The following is a 20,021-nucleotide window of genomic DNA, read 5'->3' as shown; positions in this document are numbered from 1 at the left end:
ATATAAATAGCTTTTACATAAATTCCTATCATGTAATATGTAATATATTCAATGGAAATTTATAAGTAAATTTGTTGTATTTTATGCAGAAAAGAAGGCAGGAGGGGTTTATACTAATGCCAGGAAGCAACTACTCATATCTGCTGTTCCAGCTGTCCTAATCCTTCATCTTAAAAGATTCCACCAGGTAAGAGTCTGTTTGGCAACACTGTAATCAGCTTCATGATACATCTGTAGAGTCCTAAGTCCTCTGTAATCAGTGTCATGATACATCTGTAGAGTCCTAAGTCCTCAGAGAAAGTGTCAAGCATTAGAAAGCCTTTCCTGGAATTAAAAACAGTATGTGAGATTTCTTTTACTGAGCAAGGTGGGGAAGCTTGACTAACATTGAAAGATTTAAGTGGTAGGAACCTAAGTGATGTCTCTAAGTGGTGTGTGGTCACAAGTATGTCTTAATGGAGATGGAATGTTACTAAGAAGAATTACAAGGAGCAAAAAGGCAAAGCCCACACTGCTTTTGAGCTCCCGTGACCTGGCTGGCACCGTGTTTGAGCTGGCAGTGCTGACTAAGCAAGGAAGGAGGCCCTGCACTCACAGGACTTCACAACCCAGATGCTTTTAGTGTTAAAGAAAAAATGCCCTTTCTGTAACTGTTTATCATTTTAACCTTGTATCTTGTTCAGTGGGGTTTTGGTTTTCTTTTTTGGTGTTTGGTTTGAACCAAGGGTTTTCTGTTTGCTAGGCAGGTGCTCTGCCACTGACATCTCTTGCCCTGTTTTGGTTTTCTTTTTGTTGTTGTTTTTGTTTGTTTGTTTATTTTATTTATTTATTTATTTATGTATTTTGGTTTTTCGAGACAGGGTTTCTCTGTGTAGCCCTGACTGACCTGGAACTCACTCTGTAAACCAAGCTGGCCTCGAACTCAGAAATCCGCCTGCCTCTGCCTCCCAAGTTCTGGGATTAAAGGCGTGCGCCACCACTGCCTGGCTGCCCTGTTTTGTTTTGTTTTGTTTTTCTTTTCTCTTTTTTAAGATTTATTTATTTATTTATTTTATGTGTATGAGTACACTGTAGCTGTACAGATGGCTGTGAGCTATCATGTGGCTGCTGGGAATTGAACTGAGGACAGCCATGCTCGCTCTGGCCCGCTCGCTTCCCCTGAGTAATTCACTGTAGCTGTCTTCAGACGCCACCAGAAGAGGGCATCAGATCTCATTATGGGTGGTTGTGAGCTACCATGTAGCTGATGGTATCTGAACTCCGGACCTTCAGAAGAGGAGTCAGTCCTCTTACCCTCTGAGCCATCTCGCCAGCCCCAAGATTTATTTATTATTATAGATAAGTACACTGTTGCTGTCTTTCAGATACACCAGAGAGGGTCAGATTTCATTATGGGTGGTTGTGAACCACCATGTGGTTGCTGGGATTTGAATTTAGGACCTTCGGAAGAGCAGTCAGTGCTCTTAACCACTGAGCCATCTGGCCAGCCCTTGTTTTTCACTTTTAAATTTGAGGCAGGGTCTTGGGAGGTTGTCCAAGCTGGTCTAGAGTTTTCTGTGTAGCCTGGGAAGGCCTTGACATTGTAATCTTGCTCAGGCTTTCTAAGCAGCTGGATAAAGACCTATGTCACCATCCTGACTGCTCTTTATTTATTTTTTAATAACTTTTCAATTTCTTTGGAAGAAGAAATAAATATAGATCTCTTTTTAAAAAAGAGTTTGTTGTTTGTTTGTTTGTTTGTTTTGTACTTTAAAATAAAATTAGTAATAGGTGGCTAGGAAGGTAGCCCATAGCTCAGTTGGTAAAGTGGTTAGTAAAGCAGTTGGAGGATGGGCAGAGGCAATCATTGTGAGGTCAAGTATAGCCAGAGGTACATAGTGAGACCTTAAACAACAACAACCCAAACCAAAACAAACACAAAAGCTCATGATTCTCCATAATCAATTTTATGGGAACATAGTGAAGAGATGTGGTATCTCATCTCATCTGGATACCTGGTGAAAGTGCATCTCCACCAGCTATGAACAAGGAAGGGCATGCCAGATGCAGAAACTAATTCATTTTATATTTGGTACTTGCATCCTTGTTTGAACAACAACAACAACAACAACAACAAAAACCCCTGTGTACTTTAAGGGAACTATTTATGAATACTTCAGTACCTTCTTGTTCTAAAGTTTAATGTAGCCTCAACCAAGCCATAGGCTTGTTCCCAAAGACTGCAAATGATGGAGTCCAGTTCCTAAGTAACTTTGTTTCTTTGTATCTCTAAAGTCATGTTTTTCTATAGCAACTTTAGAGCTATCTTTCAGAACCATATACAACACTTAAAAGCCAACTTCAACTGAATAGAGATCTTTGTCATAGATATACCAAATGACTGTATTTGTAACTATGCATTCAACTCTTAAAAAGTCTGACAAGAAAAGTGTTGGCTCCTGAAGAGGGAATACAAATTTGAGTAAAGTACAAAATAAGCCCATCTTTTCAAGCAAATTCAATATAAAAATGAGATTTCTTTTTGTAACTGTGCAATTTAGCAAAAATTTTTTAGCAAGAATTTTTTTTGGGGGGGGTCTAAAGAAAGAACTAGACATGCATATGTGCCAACAGTGGGAGTTTGCATTGGTAACACTGCCTAGAAAGTCAGTAGTTGATATCAGGTGATGTTGTAAATGAATCATTTTTTTTTTCTTTAAGTAAAGGTACTTCCCTAACCCATCTCACTTCTAAGAACTTGTTGCACTGAGAGATGCGTCCCCAGCAAAGCCATTTCTCTTACAGGTTAAAGCAGATGGGTTTTTTTTCTCTACTGTGCAGGGCTTCTCGTGTATATTTTAATGACAAGGGGAGAATCATTCTGTTAAAAGAAAAACAAAGGGCAAATGGCAGCCCTGAGAATTATTCCTTAGAAAAGCATTCATCCTCTAGGCCTTTCTAGAAGCTTTTCTCAGTGTGACTAGGGAGGACATACCAGTCTGAATAATCTCATTGTTGGTATTGGATACTTATAAAGGTCACTTGATGAAAAAGAAGGCAAAGAATTGAATATATGTTGGATAGTTGTTCCTATAGATGACCTTGTAATTTCATGGCAGCTCTCATGTGACTCTTCATGATCATCTGGGGACAGGGAAGATGGCTTAGCTGATAAAGAGCCTGATGTATAAGCAGAAGCACCTGAGTTTGGTCCTAGGATACGTGTTAAAAACAAAAACAAAAAAACTGGTCATGGTTTAAGCTTGAAATGTCACTTGAGGGGAGGTAGCCACAGGCAACCTGTTAAGCCAGAATAGTCTAACTGGAGAGTTGAAAGCCAGTAAGAGACTCCATCTCAGGAACCAAATGATGATACCTGCAGAATGACATCCAAGCAATGATGCCAGAAGTTGTCCCCTAGCCTCCAAATATACACACACATCCCCAATACATGCACTCATGTTTGCACACGTAAATAAGTGCACTCACATGAAAAAGCACATACACATGTTCACAGATCACGTGGACAACATTAGTTAATTGGTATATTGTAACTAAAAAATTTTTTAAAGAAAACCCAGAAATCAAATGTGAGAAATACAGTGAAATTATGTGATAGGTATGCAATGATATCAAGAAGGCCTTGCGTGAAAAGTGGCATCTGATTTGTCTATGTATACCATTCACATGTAAGTATCCTCTCACTCCATCAGGGTGCATGCACTTCTAATAGTGGATGGATTTACATTTTTTAAAGTTTTATTTTTATTACTGTGTGTGTGTGTGTGTGTGTGTGTGTTTGTAGGTGAGAGGACAAATTTTGAGAGATGATTCTCTACTTCCACCATGGGTTTTAGGTATCAAGCTTGGGTCTTTAGGCTTGCACAGTAAGTACTTCTTCCTGCTAAACCATCTTGACAGCCCTCAGTTAATTTTTATTACCATTACATGATGGAGAACATACTTTTTTTTCAAGGTTATCTTTGGAAAGTAAAAAGAGAAAATTAAGTAGAATTTTTTTTATTTTTATTATTATTATTTTGTTTGTTTGTTTTTTCGAAACAGGGTTTGTCTGTGTAGCCCTGGCTGTCCTGGAGCTCACTCTGTAGACCAGGCTGGCCTCGAACTCAGAAATCCGCCTGCCTCTGCCTCTGAAGTGCTGGGATTAAAGGCCTGTACCACCACTGCCCGGCTAGAATTTTCTGAAGATCATAAAAGTTCATTTGACTGATGTATGTATACTGTTTGCTTTTATTGAAAAAACTTGGAAGTGCTCAAAGTCTTTCATACTTACTGAATATCATTGAGTTTTAGACATGAGAAATACCTAGTAAGATTTCTTTGTACCCATTTTCTTCTGTGACGTGGATGAGGTTGCCACATTCAAGTTCATTTTTAACAAGCCATTGAGTTAGATATCCTTAACTGTTGTTGAGTACATTTCTATGACAGGAAGTGCCAGTGGATTAGCTTTTAGCACATCAAATTTTTTTTCCATTAATTGTTGTAAAAACCACAGAGGAAGTAATTGATCTATGAAAATTTAAATCTATGAAAGTGTCTTTTAGAATTCTTCTTTTGGTTTTAATTAACATATACTTTAAACTTAATTTGTACTTTTGTTTTGTTTTGTCTTTTTAAGGCTGGCTTGAGTCTTCGTAAAGTAAACAGACATGTAGACTTTCCACTTACCCTTGACTTAGCTCCATTCTGTGCTGCTACCTGTAAGGTAGGAGATATTAAAAGGTTTGATTAATTTGCAAGTGATATGCTTAAAAGCATACTGTTTATTGTTTATTAAGTGATGTTTTTGTTTTTGTTTAAATAAGCTTCTCTTCTTGAATGAGTAATTGTGGCATATTAATACATCAGATGTGGCTTTTGTTCTTTGGAAGATGAATAAAGTATTAGGCATGGATCCCAACCATCAAAGCTGCCTGTTAGTTATTAGTAGATGATATGTTGGCTTTGTGCCTTCCTGTTCCTCTGAGTAAGTCAAATAATAATCTATAGTTTTAGCATTTGTGAAGGTCTGTATCTTTTGCAAATAAACATACTACTGAGTCATTTTTTATGCCTTGTCACTAATACTGTTAGTCATATAGTTGTTAGCTAAATACAATAGCTCTAAATTGCTAATGCCTGACTAACAAGGTTCATAATTGCTTGCAGATACTTACATGTAAGACTTGTATGGGTAAAACTGATGAACATTTTATTAAGGAAGATAGATTTCGGGAAATGCTTACTGGCCTGAAACCCAGTGTTGTGGTGTCATAGGTTACTTACTGACTAAGCTAGTGCAGTTTTCTGGTGAATATAATTTACTTGATGTGGAATACCAGCTCTGTCAGTTACTAATATTTAATAGTAACATTCATTATTCTTGGGAGTAATAGATAATTCAGCAAATAAGAAGGAGGTTTTATAAGCTTAGTGTTTAGTTTTTAAGAACCATTTGTTTTTTAAAGTACCTATTCTAAAGAATTTCTAACATATTTAACATACTGTAGACAGAACAGTGCAATGAACTCCCATTATCCATTCCTACAGTCTCAGGTCTGTGGCCAGTCTTGTCCCCTCTCCCATCCACATGCTTGTCTACGCTGTTCTCTGTAACTGCTTTGAAGAAAAGTATCATTTCATTATAGATGCCTAAATACCATAAGTACTCTGTGTTTCTTTCTGTTTTTGTTTTGTGTGCTTATCTTGAGATAAGAACTTTCCTAGACTGGTCCTGAACTCATGAGCCTCAGCTACTCAAGTGCTGGGATTATAGGCTTGCACCTCCATAACCACCATGTACTTTCTTCTACGGATTGCTTTTTTTGGTGGGTGGGGATGGCAGTTGAACTCAAGACATCACACATATACTGAACTAGATGTTCCTGGCCCCGCCTCCAATTTTAACCCAACTACAATGTCATTTAATATATTCTTTATACATTTAGTGTTCTTTTTTTTTTTTTTTGGTTTTTCGAGACAGGGTTTCTCTGTATAGCCCTGGTTGTCCTGGAACTCACTGTGTAGACCAGGCTGGCCTTGAACTCAGAAATCCGCCTGCCTCTGCCTCCCAAGTGTTGGGATTAAAGGTGTGTGCCAACACTGTCCAGCTGCATATGATTTTTAAAGTGAATTAGCATTCAGCTAATTTTAAAGATCAATATAGTAATTAAATGAATTAATGTACAAGCAAATTGATGATGCTTATACTATTTTATAGTATGGTTTCTTCTTCCTTCTTTGGAAACTTCCTTGTATTTTGCCATACTGTAGAATTTGATGACGATCCCTTTGCCATCATTGTTCTCTATGTGAGACAGTTGTAAGCAGAGAGGACTGTGTACATTTGGGTTTGGTAGTCCCCCTCTTTGTTTTGTTTTTATAATGCCATTCCATAGAGGACATTGTGTCCGTTGACAAGCACAGAGGATCTCAATATGGTTCAAGAATACATTTTTCTTATGTGTTTTTATTTTTTCATGAGCTGTTTCACTAAATGTTACCCTTTTTCTCTATTTGAAAGAATATAAGTGTGGGGGAGAAGGTTCTCTATGGTCTCTACGGTATAGTGGAGCACAGCGGCTCCATGAGAGGAGGCCACTACACTGCTTACGTCAAAGTGAGAGTGCCCTCCAGGAAGCTGTCCGAGTGCATCACCGGGAGGAAGGCTGCGCCTGGTACGCTATCCTAAATCTATTCCTTCTTAAAAGTTAAAGAGTTATTCGGACTTTTTAGAAACGGAGCTCCAAATGGATTCATTTTACTAATCTTAAGTCTGCTTAGATAATCTTCAAGAATCTTAATAATCACAAAATAATAGTCTTTTAGGCAATATGAACTGATGATTTTTTAAAGTTACTTCAGAGAGGAAGTAGTTTGTTTTTTTTGTTTTGTTTGTTTTTTTTTTTTTTTTTTTTTTTTTTTTTGCTTTTGTTTTCGTAAAAACAATATGTCTGTGCACGTGTCTGTGCACTGCTGTACACAGCGTAATGTGGCTGTCTCAGAGTAAATACCAGCATTTTATTCTGGCCTCCCACCTTATTGTCCTGATTTTGCCACTGGGCTATGTATTCAGGCCTGGGGACTTCTGGGCTATTCTCTTGCTGCTGTCTCCCATCTTCCCATAGGAATGCTGGGATAACTGACACATATCTCTGATAGCTGACTGGTTTTGCACTGGTTGTGGGGTCAAAATCAGATCATCAGGCTTGTGTGGCTAGTGCATCTAACCATGCCGTCAGCCACGTTCCCCTTTTGAAAATACACCAGCCATCAAAAGAGCTAGCTATTACTATAGGTCATTGAGTTTGCTCCTCCATTCCCTGGATTCCTTTCTTTTCAAAGAGTCCAGAAGAGGGCATGTGATCCCTGGAGCAGGAGCTGCAGAGTTGTTGTGATTTGCCCAAGAACTCCAATCTTCTGCAAGAGGAGTCTGTGGCCTTAAATGCTGAGCCATCTCTCTCACCTCCCCTTTGTTAGTCGTGTTGTTTTTAGGTTGTTTTTTTTGTTTTGACATAGGATCTCACTCCATGGCTCTGTCTAGCTTGGAACTTACTGTATAGATCAGGCTGGCTTAAATTCACAAAGATCTACCTGCTTTTGCCTCCCTCATGTTAGGATTAAAGATGTGTACCACCATATTCAGCTCTGTTATTAGTTTTTATTATTTGTGTGTATGTGTTGTATGTATGTGTGCATGCGTTTGGCTGTCAGAGAACAGTTTCGTATACTCAGTTCTCTCCTTCCACCTTTATGTGGGTTCTGGGGATGGAGCTGGTTCCTTGCTGCACCACCTCACCAGATTCTCCACCCTCCTTTTTAGTGAAAATGAGTATTTCTTTCAGAAATTAAGTATTACAATGCTAATATTTCACTAGATATTTAAATTTAAAATTTATTAACTGGAAGTAATTATCAATCTTAGATCTTATGGATCTTAGAATTAAGTATAGCTCGTAATAAATGTGTCACTGTTTACACTTAGAAGACAAACACACTAACTGTAAAATTGTACTTTCTGTTCTGCTAGGTTTGAAAGAACCTGATAGTGAACTGGGAGGCCACTGGGTCCACGTCAGCGACACTTACGTGCAGGTGGTTCCAGAGTCAAGAGCATTGAGTGCACAAGCTTATCTCCTTTTTTATGAAAGGATATTATAATATCTGTTCATTGTTATTTAGTTCATTTTTTATTTTAATGCTGAAGTTGTAACCATTATATGTAATGTGCTAATGTGCCTTTGTAGTCTTTAGGGATAGTGCGTCCTTCCAGTGTTATTTAACTTTTCAACATGTGGTGAATTCATTAAAGAAAATTAACTAATGTGACAGGCAGTTGTGGTGCACTTGGGAGGCAGAGGCAGGCAGATCTCTGTGGGTTTGAGGCCAGGTAGAGCTATTCAATAAGACCTTGTCTTGAAAAATTAAACAAAAAAATTAATTAATGCTTTCAAATATATATTCTTAAATGTAAAAACATGTTTTATGTTAATTTTCATGTCCACAGAGATTACTCTCCACAAAAACAAAGGTAGTAGAGCAGTCCCCTTTATATGACTCATCGCTACAGACATTCAGGGATGATGCTAAAGTGGATCTTTAGTATACTATTTCCTAAATGTAATACAATCTTCCTAAGTGGATGCAATATATCTTGTGCTACAATTTCCTTACTTTTTGTTTTAGCCTTTTACAATCTTGACCCTTTTTTGAATCATACTTCACATTTTTATGTGCATGTTATTTTTCTAGTAAACACTGATGTAAGTTTATAACTATGAAAGAAAAATCGTCCATCCTTGCACCACCCCATTTGAAATCATCTCAGGGCTCTGCAGTGGTGTGTGTGTTTTAGTCTATAGGAAAAGTTTCTAGAACAGTATGAACTAGTGCCTAATGTAACATAAGTATTTTTCATATTTTATGTGACTCAGTAGTGTAAAAAGCAGCCATTGTAATTTTGGTAGTATATGTTTACAAGTGATAAAATGATTCACTTATTGCTTTGAGTATTTGAAGGTACTGAAAATTTTCATAAACTAATTATTTGCAGTCCTTTAAAGATAACTTGCAACCACATAGAACTGGCAACTAGAAGTTGATGGTCTATATAGGAATATGGAATACTTTAATGTTTAAGGATATCTTTGAATTGTAAACTACCAAATTATATTTATAAATGGTAGAAATCACATTCTTATAATTAATAACAAATATATAATACTTTTTTACTTCTATACATTAATAAATGTTAAACATGGTTTTGTCTTCATAAGCATTTTTAAAAAATTCAGGTGGATAATTGGGGATGTAGTTCAATGGTAGAGTACTTACCTGGCCGGTGCAAGGCCCTGGTTCCATCCCTAGCAACACCAATAAAATATTCAGGTGAGCTTGGCTTTTACTTTAATGGGGCACAGACTTGCTACTTCTATTCCCCTTAAATAAATAGTAACACAGGACAGTTTCTTCTGGAATTCAAAGGATTGAACTGTGAAAACTTAGGATGAAAAATATTATTACCAAGATTTTAAGTAATCAATGAAGTGGTTCACTGATACATAGTATTGAATCAAGATGCAAGGAACCGGGTTCAATGTCTTAATCATCAGTGCCTGTGTTTGATTCTGTGGGCAGCTGTGAGGGAGAGGCTGTAAACTGCACAGACCTCTAGCCAGGATTGAACCTTCTTGACATGTGTAACACAAAGTCTCCAGTGTTGTTTCTTGATATGTGGCTGGGTGGAACTGATTTGTCTAATGGAGACATTTTAAAATACCATGGCATAACTTCTATTTTTAAGTTGTAGAGGAATTTTCAATGGTATTTAAAAAATTTTTTTATTGAAGATGGAGAAATATATTTTACCTGTAGAGCCCAGTTGTATCCTCTAAAAAGAACTTTCCTGTGTCTTCTGTTTCATCAGACATTCAGAGTTTATTAATCTATTGACACAGAAGAGCCTAACACCAGAGCAGTGAATTACAAAAATAATTTATTTCTTCAGGTTGGCCTCAGTCATAGCAGTTGCCCCCCCCCCAAACAAATGTAAACACTCAGTCCTTTTTTCTCTCTCCTAGAAAAGATATTATTAAGACATATACAATATAGGCAGGTTCCAATACTTGGAATATGACAGTATTTTACCACCCTTTAAAATAGAAAAACCTGCCAAGTGGTGATGGTGCGGGCCTTTAGATTCAGCACTTGAGAGGCAGAGGCAGGTGGATTTGACTTCAAGGACAAACATGGTCCACAGAGCCGAGTTCCAGGAAAGCCAGGGCTACATAGAGAAACCCTGTCTCAAAAAACTTGGGGGAAAAAAAAACCCTAAAATCTATATGATTTTATACATTATTCTAGTAGTGACGTGCAAATAAAATGTTCTGAGGAGATTCTGAAATGCATTTTTTTTATGACCTAAAGTTTGAGTATTTTTTTCTTGCCATCTAAAAATGTAGGAAAATGGTTTGATTTGATACCTAGGAATTTCTTATCAAGCTTATGTAGTAGATAAAAATCAACCAGGTCTATACTAAAATTTTTGTTCTTACTTTGAAGTTTTCCAAAGCACATTTGTAGAAATTTTAAATTGTGAGGCTACTATACTAACAATAGTTTCCAGATTACCTCAGGAAACAGTGCAAATAAACAAGAATGTTTACAGATCAACACAACTACTTAGTGTTTTGGCACAGTGAATTTGAAAGGTAAAAGAGAGATGTTTTTATGTAGAAACTGGTTTACAGGGTACCTCTATACCCAATTCTCCCCTGGCTTTCCCACATGGAAAATGATAAAATTTTGATGATGTGCCAATTATGTGAATGTTTGTGACATAAACAAATATACACCTATATTTAAGATTTGTTGTTTAGTGTTTTAAAAAAATTATATGAAGGCTGCTTATGTAGGGAGTCAAGGAGATGATCATTGTATCAGCTTAGGCATATATCAACAGAGCTATTTTACCACATCTAATAATTCTTAGCTTGCATGTGTGATTAATTAGTGATTTTATATAATAATTGAATAAAATTTCCTGAAGATTTAGCTGTGAAATGTCACCGCACATCAAACTTTTATAGCACAAAATAACATCCTGCCTACTTTCATGAACTTTATACTCAGCTTATTTTTCTGCATGACATCTGGTCAAATAAACCTAAACCAAATATGTGCAATAAAATCAAGCTTTCAGATAGCATCCATTGCATTATTAGAGAAATGATTTCTGTATTAAGATGTTTTGTTTATTTAGAAATCATCAATTCAAATGTGTTTAAAAGATGATTATTTTCAGGTATCAATAATAAATTCATGGTATCATTCCTTCTCTTTTACCCAATTTTACAGTATTTTAAATATATCTCTGTAACTTATTGAGCATTATTTGGTCATTGCTGTATGTATAAACATCATAATAAATATTAGATTCTTATGTTAATGGATTAGGTCTGGAGTTTTTGCATTATACATTTTTTTTTGTTTTTCGAGCATTATACATTATCAACAGAATGTTAATAAACATTGTATTCATATCTATTATATTCCCCTGGCTTGCTATAAACAAAATACACTTTGAGGAGTTTATGAACAACAATTTTTCTCCTGCACTTTTAGCGGTCAGGAAGCTCAGGACAAAGAGACAGATCCATTGTCCACTTGGGGTTCTGGTGATGCTCTCTCAGTATTTGTTCCCCTAGTGAACTGGGAAAGGAGCTGCATGGTCGTCTTTACAAGGGCTTCACCCAGAACCTAGTCACTTCTAAGTACTCCACTTCACAGAACTCTCTCTCACAGGGGGACATTTAGTTCATAGTGACCTTCAAGTTTTAGGGATACGCTTTTTTAAAGTAAATTGGTCACTAACCTAATGCTAGGAATTGTTTCCAGTAGTTATTCCACGGAGATACGTTCTAAGTTCAGAAAACAAACAAACCTGTCAGCTATTTTCTCAGAATGATTTGAGTTCTTTAGATAGGATTGCATAGTAGGAAATATGTTGTGTACATATCTGTTTGTTTTAACTTTTTTGAAGTCATGAAGCTTTCAGAGGTTACGATGAGAGTTTTTTAGAGTATATAAAGGCAGTGAGAGAGGGAGAGAGAGGGATTGAGTTATTTGATCATTTAACAAGTATGTAATGGTTTCTATATGCTTGGCCCAGGGAGTGGCACTATTTGGAAGTGTGGCCTTGTTGGAGTAGGTGTGTCACTGAGGGTGTGGGCCTTAAGCCTAGCTGCCTGGACGTCAGTCTTCTCCTAGCAGCCTTCAGATGAAGATGTAGAACTCTTAGCTTCTCCTGCACCATGCCTGCCTGGATGCTGCCATGTTCCTGCCTTGATGATAATGGACTGAACCTCTAAACCTGTAAGCCAGCCTCAGTTAAAGTTGTCCTTTATAAGAGTTGTATTGGTCATGGTATCTGTTTACAGCAGTAAAACCCTAACTATGACAAAGTGTTTGTTGAATACTTGCTCTTTGTTTGACATTAGGAATATAGCAGTGAAAGCAAGAAGTCACTCAAGAAGAAAGTCTGTCAAGCGAGTATACTGGTTTTCCTTTCAGTTTCTCTTGCTGTGATAAAACATCATAAGCAAAAGCCACTTGAAGAGGAAAGGGTTTATTTTGTTTACAATTGCATATCACAGAAGGAGTCAGAGCAGGATGTGATGCAGCGGTCAGGGGGGTGCTGCCTACTGGCTTACTCTCCATGGATTGCTCAGTTGGCTTTCTTAAAGAACCGAGGTCCAGGCCAGGGGTAGCACAGTGCTCTGGACCCTTCCACATCAATCATTTCTTTGACAATACCCAATAGACTTGCCTGCAGCCCTTTCTTAATTGAGGCTCCTTTCTCTCCTCTGAATCTAGCTTGTGTCAAGTTGATATAAAACCAGCCGGCACATAAGGGGAAAAGCCTCAAATCATATTGCTTACATGCTGTTGGGCGTAACACCTAGCAAAGAAGGATGTCCCAATGACAACAGATTAATCAGGTTTCTCTAGAGCCACAGAACTTATGGAATGTCTATATATTAAAAGAATTTATTATAAGGTCTTACAGTCTGCAGTTCAACTATCATAACAATGGGCAGCCATGAATGGGAAGTACAAGAATCTAATAGTTGCTCAGTCCCACAAAGTTAGTTATTTCAGCTGGAATTCTGTATAAACTAGAATCTTGAAGAAGTAGGCTCCAACAGATGTGCTGGCAAAAGTGCAAACAGGAAAAGAAGAGTGAGTCTTCCTTCTATTCTTATGTAGGCCTCCAGCAGAAGGTGTGGCCCAGAGTAAAAGCCTCCTTGTACCCTGACACCTGGATTTGTATCTTTCTCTGTCCCAGGCTGGCCTTGAACTCAGAGATCTGCTTGCCTCAATCTCCTGGGGTTAAGATCATGTACTACTTTGTCTGGTCCTGAGCTTTTCATGGCTACTATGCCTCAAGATCTGGATCAAAAGCATGTGTCATCCTAAGTCAAATCCGGGTCAGAAGCCCATATCTTCTAGCCTTCTGGATTGTACTTCATTCCAAATATAGTCACGTTGACAACCAGGAATAGCCATCACAGCAGATCCAATAGTAAAAAGCTAAAGAGAGAAGAGTGAGTTAATTTTAGGGCCCTCTCCTGCCACAGAAGCTGAGAAGAGAAATCTTGACATTTGTATGTCTCCAGAAAAACATTATTTGCCAAGTATTTGTACTTTTAGAAACTTGTGAGTTTCCTGAAAGCATTTTCATAACATTTCAAGGATTACACCTAAGTGGAAAAACCCAAGATGTTTGCAAATAAACATGCTTTTTTCTTTCTTTTTTTTTTTTTTAAAGATTTATTTATTATTATAAATAAGTACACTGTAGTAGCTATCTTCAGATGTACCAGAAGAGGGCATCAACTCTCATTACGGGTGGTTGTGAGCCACCATGTGGTTGCTGGGGTTTGAACTCAGGACCTTCGGAAAAGCAGTCAGTGTTCCTACACACTGAGCCATCTCACCAGCCCAATATGCTTTTTTCTAATGATTTATTTTAATTTTATGTACATTGGCATTTTGCTTGCACGTATGTCTGTGTAAGGGTGTTGGATCTCCTGGAACTGGAGTTACAGTCAGTTGTGAGCTGCCCTGTGGGTGCTGAAATTTGAACCTGGGCCCTCTAGAAGACCAGCCAGTGCTCTTGACCACTGAACTGTGACAGGATGGCAGACCTTAGTAGGCCCTGAGACCGTAGCACAACTGACTTTATGGTGGAGTATCACACAAGTTATAAAATTCAGCATGGAAACAATCTCATCTGCCAAAACAAAGAGCTAATTTATCAAAATCCATAACTCTCAGAAAGTCTCTAAAGGTACGAACCTTGCTTTTTGGCTTCTGTAGCTCTGCTTCTGACTGTTGTTATCTGATATTTGTCAACCCAGGACATGGTTTTTGTACTTAAAAGCTCACCCTGAAAAAGACTCAGGCCTACACTGGGATGCCAAACACCCAGCGTAGTCTCTGGTAGGCTAATAAAGACTTTCTATTGGTTTACACCCATGTCCATATATCCTTCTCTGATGAATACCCCACATCAGAGCCATTACTTCAGGCCCAATGATCCTGTTTCTTTGCAACTGGTTAAACTGCATAAATAGCTCCACATTTCAATTGCTTAAAAAAAAAAGTTTATTTCCTACTGGGCAGTCTCCAAAGGAAACCTTCTCATCATAGCAGAGAAGAATGTGGGAAATTCTCACTCTAGCAATAATTCTTTAGCACAGGTGTGTTTCTCTGTCCACGGGCTACTAGTAGTTGTGTGATCCTGTGGACTACAAGGACGGATAACAGGATATGTGAGTTTACTAGAAGTCTCTGTCTCTATACACCCTTCTGGTTACCAGGCACTTAGCTTTTCTTTCACACTTGAAACCACAATGACTCCCTTTTCAAGGGTCTTAGTCCAGGTGGTTTTACCCTCAAGCATAACCAATGTGATAGTTTGGATATGCTTGGCCCAGGGAGTGACACTATAAGGAGGTATGTGGCCTTGTTGGAGTAGGTGGGTCACTGTGGGCCTGAGTTTAAAATGCTTATCCTAGCTGTCTAGAAGTCAAGTCTTCCACTAGCAGCCTTCAGATGAAGATGTAGAATTCTCAGCTCTGCCTGCACCATGCCTGGCTAGATGCTGCTCTCACCTTGATGATAATGGATTGAACCCCTGAACCTGTAAGCCAGCCCAATTAAAATGTTGTCCTTTGTAAGACTTGCCTTGGTCATAGTGTCTGTTCACAGCAGTAAAACCCTAACTAAGGTAACCAGGGTTCTAGAAGTGTGTTTGGTCATGTTTAGGTGTTGTCTCTGCTGTTCTGAAGACCACTGAGCCAAAATAGTTATGTTATAGTTTCTACACACTTCCTGAACAGTGTTAGAACACTAACCAGTAAACATTCTCATGCAGGAGGAGGAGAATGGTACAGGATCTTTTACTATAGATGAGGGGTAGACTGATTAGACTTACCTGATATAGATTCTAAGGAGGGTTTGTTTGCAGTTAACACCTTTGTCTACATTTGAGTGGCTTTTTGCAAAATAGGACATACTAACAAGATGCACAGCTTTTTAAAAAGATCATTCCCTTGTTGAGTTACTCACAATGGAGTGGAAGTACAGTTTCTGGGGATCTGACAGACTCTTCCAGCCTCTGCCTACATCAGGCATGCACATGATCCATATGAATACGTGCAAACACTCATATTAGTAAAAAAAAAAAAAAAAAAAAAAAAAAAAAAAAAAAAAAAAAAAAAAAAAAAACAAAAAACAAAAAAAACTTTATCTTCAAAGGATCCTTTATTGATCAGAGCAGAACCATGGTATTTATATATATAATAAGTTTGAAGATCTGGAAGGCAATAATCTCTTTGTGTGCCCACCTCACACACACTGTTTTCCTGCCCTCTGAACATGGAAGGAGGAATGGATGCTCCACCTAGGCCACCAGGCAACATTCCTCTATACAGGGACAAAGGGGCTCTTATGTGGCCATTCCCTTCCCATCAGAAACCAACATACAAAGAAAACAAAATGCAGAAATCAAACATTTAAATATGAAAATCCAAAGGAAATTGGGTAGAGAAACAAAAAGGAACTGGAGTTCCTTGGGAAGGGTCTCCCTTGTTCCCCTGCCCATTGATGGGCTAAGGGTATGGGGTCTGGGTTTCACACAGTCAGTTTGCAGTGACATATGTAGTTCTTTGTAGATCTGACGACAGAGTTTGGGCACGTCCTGCTGGGTGAAGCTGAATGGCTGAGACAGGGCCAGGTGCTTGTGGTGCTGTAGCACAAAGGTAGCACAGTCGCTGTCATTATTCTGCCTGGCCACATTCATTGTGAAGTAACCTTTCCAGCCCTGACAGAAGTCCAGTCGGTCTTTTTTTTTACTGCCTCTGCCTGCAGATACTTGGCAATATGCTTAGGGCAGCAGTGATTTAGAGTTCCCTGTGAGTCAAAATAGGTGATGGTACGTCGCCTTACATCAACTGAGGTAAGGGACCAGTGCACCTCCAGATGGATGGGGATTAGCAGTAATTCCTTATTGAAGATGTCCACATTTTTGGTCCACCTCTTTACCCCATCATAACCCTTGGTACTGAGTTTATTTTAGAAGAAACTGCTGAAGAAATGCACCTTTTCAGGTTCTGTGTCCATGACCAGGTCTCACCTGGTCATCGAGCCAGTTCTGTCCATATAAAGTACCCAAGTCATCCATGGTGAGCATGTGTCACTTATAGGATACCCGGAAGCCCCTTACGTTGGCATTGCCTGGCGTTGCCTGGCGTTCGCTGATAAGGCGGGATCAGCTGTAGTAGCAGACTCTTCCTGGAGGCTGTAGAGAACTCCTGCTGGAAAATGGCCTCCAACTTCTCTACAACTTCATCAGTGCTGAGGGGGATGAGGCTGCCCTAAGTCTGAAGGAATTCATCTAAGATACTCTGCACTCAGGTCACATGTTCCTCTCGCAGGGGGCTGTACTGGCCAGCTTTCTCCCCAGGCCAATCTGTCTCTTGCAGTGCCCAAGTCAGAGCTCTTAAAAAGTTCCTTGAGCCACGTGGTCTCCAATGCTGCACTCATTACCGATGAGTATGCTGGCATCAGGGGGTGCCAGGCTGCCTCCCCTTCAGGACTAGACAATCCCCCAAAACCGTTGGGTAGAGTACATGAGAGGAGGCCCGATGATCCATATGAATACATGCAAACACTCATTAGTTAAAAAAATAAAAAAAGCCTTTAAGTTTATTTTGTGCAGCTCAAAAATCTGACTTCAACTAGGTGTGGTGGTGTATACCTTAAATCTTAGAACTCACTCAGGAGGCAGAGATGAGACTCACTCTGAGTCACAGGCTAATCTGGTCTACATACAAGTTCTAGGAGAGCCAAGGCTACATAGAGCTATCCTGTCCCAAAAACAATCCTGCAAAGATCAGAAGATTTACAAAAAAGATTGTTATTTTCTCTTGTTTTGGTTTTCACAAACCATTTAATTCTTTTTTTGTTTTGTTTTGTTTTTGTTTTGTTTTGTTTTGGTTTGGTTTTTGTTTTTTCGAGACAGGGTTTCTCTGCATAGCCCTGGTTGTCCTGGAACTCTATGTAGACCAGGCTGGCATTGAACTCAGAACTCTGCCTGCCTCCGCCTCCCAGTGCTGGGATTAAAGTCATGCACTACCACTGCTTGGCATTTAATCCTTTCTGATTCCTACCTTCTCCCTGCCCAGACACACAGAAAGTTTTAATGTAGGGCCCAGACTGGTCTTTAACTCCCAAGCTCAAGTGATCTTTGGTCCTCAGCCTCTGCCTCAAGTCATACTATGTTCATGTAGTAGTTTGAATAATAGTGTCCCATAGGCTCATATATTTGAATGATTAGGCACCAGGACTGTTTGAAAGGTTTAAAAGGATTGGGAGGTGTGGCCTTGTTGGAGGAAGTGTGTCACTGCGGATGTGCCTTATGGTTTCAAAAGCCCATGCCAAGCCCAGAGTCACTCTCCCTGCCTGTGGATCATGATGTAGTTCCCAGCCACTGCTCCAGTGACTGCCTGCACGCCACCATCATGATAATGGACTAAACCTCTAAAACTGTAAGCAATTAGATGATTTCTTTTATAAAATCTGCCTTGGTCATGGCGTCTCTGCACAGCAAGGGAGCAGTGACTAAGACAAGGCATGTGCTGCTGCACACATCACTTATTTGCTTATACTACCTTGTCAAATGCATCCAGTAGCACCTAGTGTCTAGTGTCTTGCTTTTCAAACTTTTCCATTAAATGGAAATTCATTACATACATTATTGCCTCAAAGGTTATAGTGAATCTCAGTTAAATCTGATGTTTTACTGTACCATAATCTAAACTTCTACACATTAATGTTAGTAGCTATGTCTGTCAACCATCTTCTAATCTAGTGCATTTTTTTTTTTTGAGACAGGGTTTCTCTGTATAGCCCTGGCTGTCCTGGACCTCACTCTGTAGACCAGGCTGGCCTCGAACTCAGAAATCCACCTGCCTCTGCCTCCCAAGTGCTGGGATTAAAGGCGTGCACCACCACTGCCCAGCAAGTGCATATTTTTTTAAGTGACTGCTTTTTGTTCAAGATAGGTTAGCCTTATATTGTATTAACAAATGACACAGCAACTTACTTTGTGGTCATTGTAAAGCCTTCATATGTACTATCTGAATTTGCAATAGCTGAAAGCATGTGGCCAGGTGACCAAGTCTCATAAGCATATGCACATGTGGGGGGAGAGGACATTCTTGAGCATTCTTCAGGTGCCTCTCTACCTTTGTTTTTGAGATAGAATCTCTTAATTGATGTTGACCTCAATAGGTGTTAGGGATCTGTTTACCTTCATAACTCCCAGTGATGGGACCACAATATACACCACAGCTCCTGCTTTCTTCCTTCCTTTCTTCCTTCCCTCCTTCCTTCCTTCATTTCTTTCTTTCTCCCTTTCTCTCTTTTCTTTTTTTCTGTTCTTTCTTTCCTTATTTCTTTTTTCTTTCTTTCTTTCCTTCTTTCCTTCTTTGTTTCTTTCTTTCTTTTTTTCTTTCTAATGTGTGGGTTCTGGGACACAAGCAAGTCTTCTTGCTTTACCAATGATGGCATCTTTCCAGCCCTATAAATAGGAACAAACTGTCAGGGTTTCTATTCCTGCACAAACATCATGACCAAGAAGCAAGTTGTGGAGGAAAGGGTTTATTCAGCTTACACTTCCATGTTGTTGCTCATCACCAAAGGAAGTCAGGACTGGAACTCAAGCAGGTCAGGAAGCAGGAACTGATGCAGAGGCCATGGAGGGATGTTCCTTACTGGCTTGCTTTCTTATAGAACCCAAGACTTCCAGCCCAGGGATGGTACCACCCATAAGGGGCCCTCCCCCACTTGATCACTAATTGAGAAAATGCTTTACAGTTGGATCTCATGGAGGCATTTCCTCAACTGAAGCTCCTTTCTCTGTGATAACTCCAGCTTGTGTCAAGTTGACACAAAACCAGCCAGTACACAAACAAACATAAATTTAAAGTTCTCTGTTAATCATTGATAGTAGATTGCCAGGTAATATAGACAAGATGCTGGCACTTGATAATTACAGTACACAATAGCCAAATTACAGATCTCACATGTGATAGAGCTGTTCATATCTTTAACATAAGAACATATATTCTGATAAAATAGAAGACATCCACACATGGGAGAAATGTGTGGTGATGTGTGCCTGTAATCCCAACGAGGCATTTAGTAGATCCTCCCATTTGAATATCCAAAATGACTTGTTTACACTAGTGTCTCTAGTCAAAATATTTAATCTCTTGACAATGTAAAATTTTCTTTGTACTAATATGTTAGGTTCTTGGAGGGCAAAAGTTATCACCCAAATATTGGTTTCAGTTTTACTTGGGAAATAGAAAATAATTACAAGATGATTATAGGGAGCAGGAATTTATGATAACCTTGCTAATCCAAGCAGATTTCACCAAATAATGTCTATTTTTCTTGTTATAATGTTT

General features: G+C 38.8%; 1 protein-coding gene and 1 pseudogene across 3 annotated transcripts in view; one reads left to right on the top strand and one right to left on the bottom strand.

Annotated features, from left to right (window-relative positions):
* Positions 1 to 11,432, top strand: part of Usp45 (ubiquitin specific peptidase 45) — a 67,625-nt gene extending 56,193 nt beyond the window's left edge. For all 3 annotated transcript variants that reach the window (XM_031366502.1, XM_031366503.1, XM_031366501.1), the window contains 4 exons: positions 90 to 187; positions 4,622 to 4,708; positions 6,506 to 6,659; positions 8,012 to 11,432. In XM_031366502.1, coding sequence (XP_031222362.1) covers positions 90 to 187; positions 4,622 to 4,708; positions 6,506 to 6,659; positions 8,012 to 8,142 — 470 coding nt within the window. In that variant the 3' untranslated portion in view covers positions 8,143 to 11,432. The remainder of the gene's footprint in view (positions 1 to 89; positions 188 to 4,621; positions 4,709 to 6,505; positions 6,660 to 8,011) is intronic.
* Positions 11,433 to 16,179: 4,747 nt separating this feature from the next.
* Positions 16,180 to 17,211, bottom strand: LOC116088951 (annotated as a pseudogene).
* Positions 17,212 to 20,021: the final 2,810 nt, after the last annotated feature.

This window comes from Mastomys coucha, unplaced genomic scaffold (genome assembly GCF_008632895.1).
Source record: "Mastomys coucha isolate ucsf_1 unplaced genomic scaffold, UCSF_Mcou_1 pScaffold14, whole genome shotgun sequence".
Lineage (NCBI taxonomy): Eukaryota > Metazoa > Chordata > Mammalia > Rodentia > Muridae > Mastomys > Mastomys coucha.
This window is presented reverse-complemented; position numbering and strand designations above follow the sequence as displayed.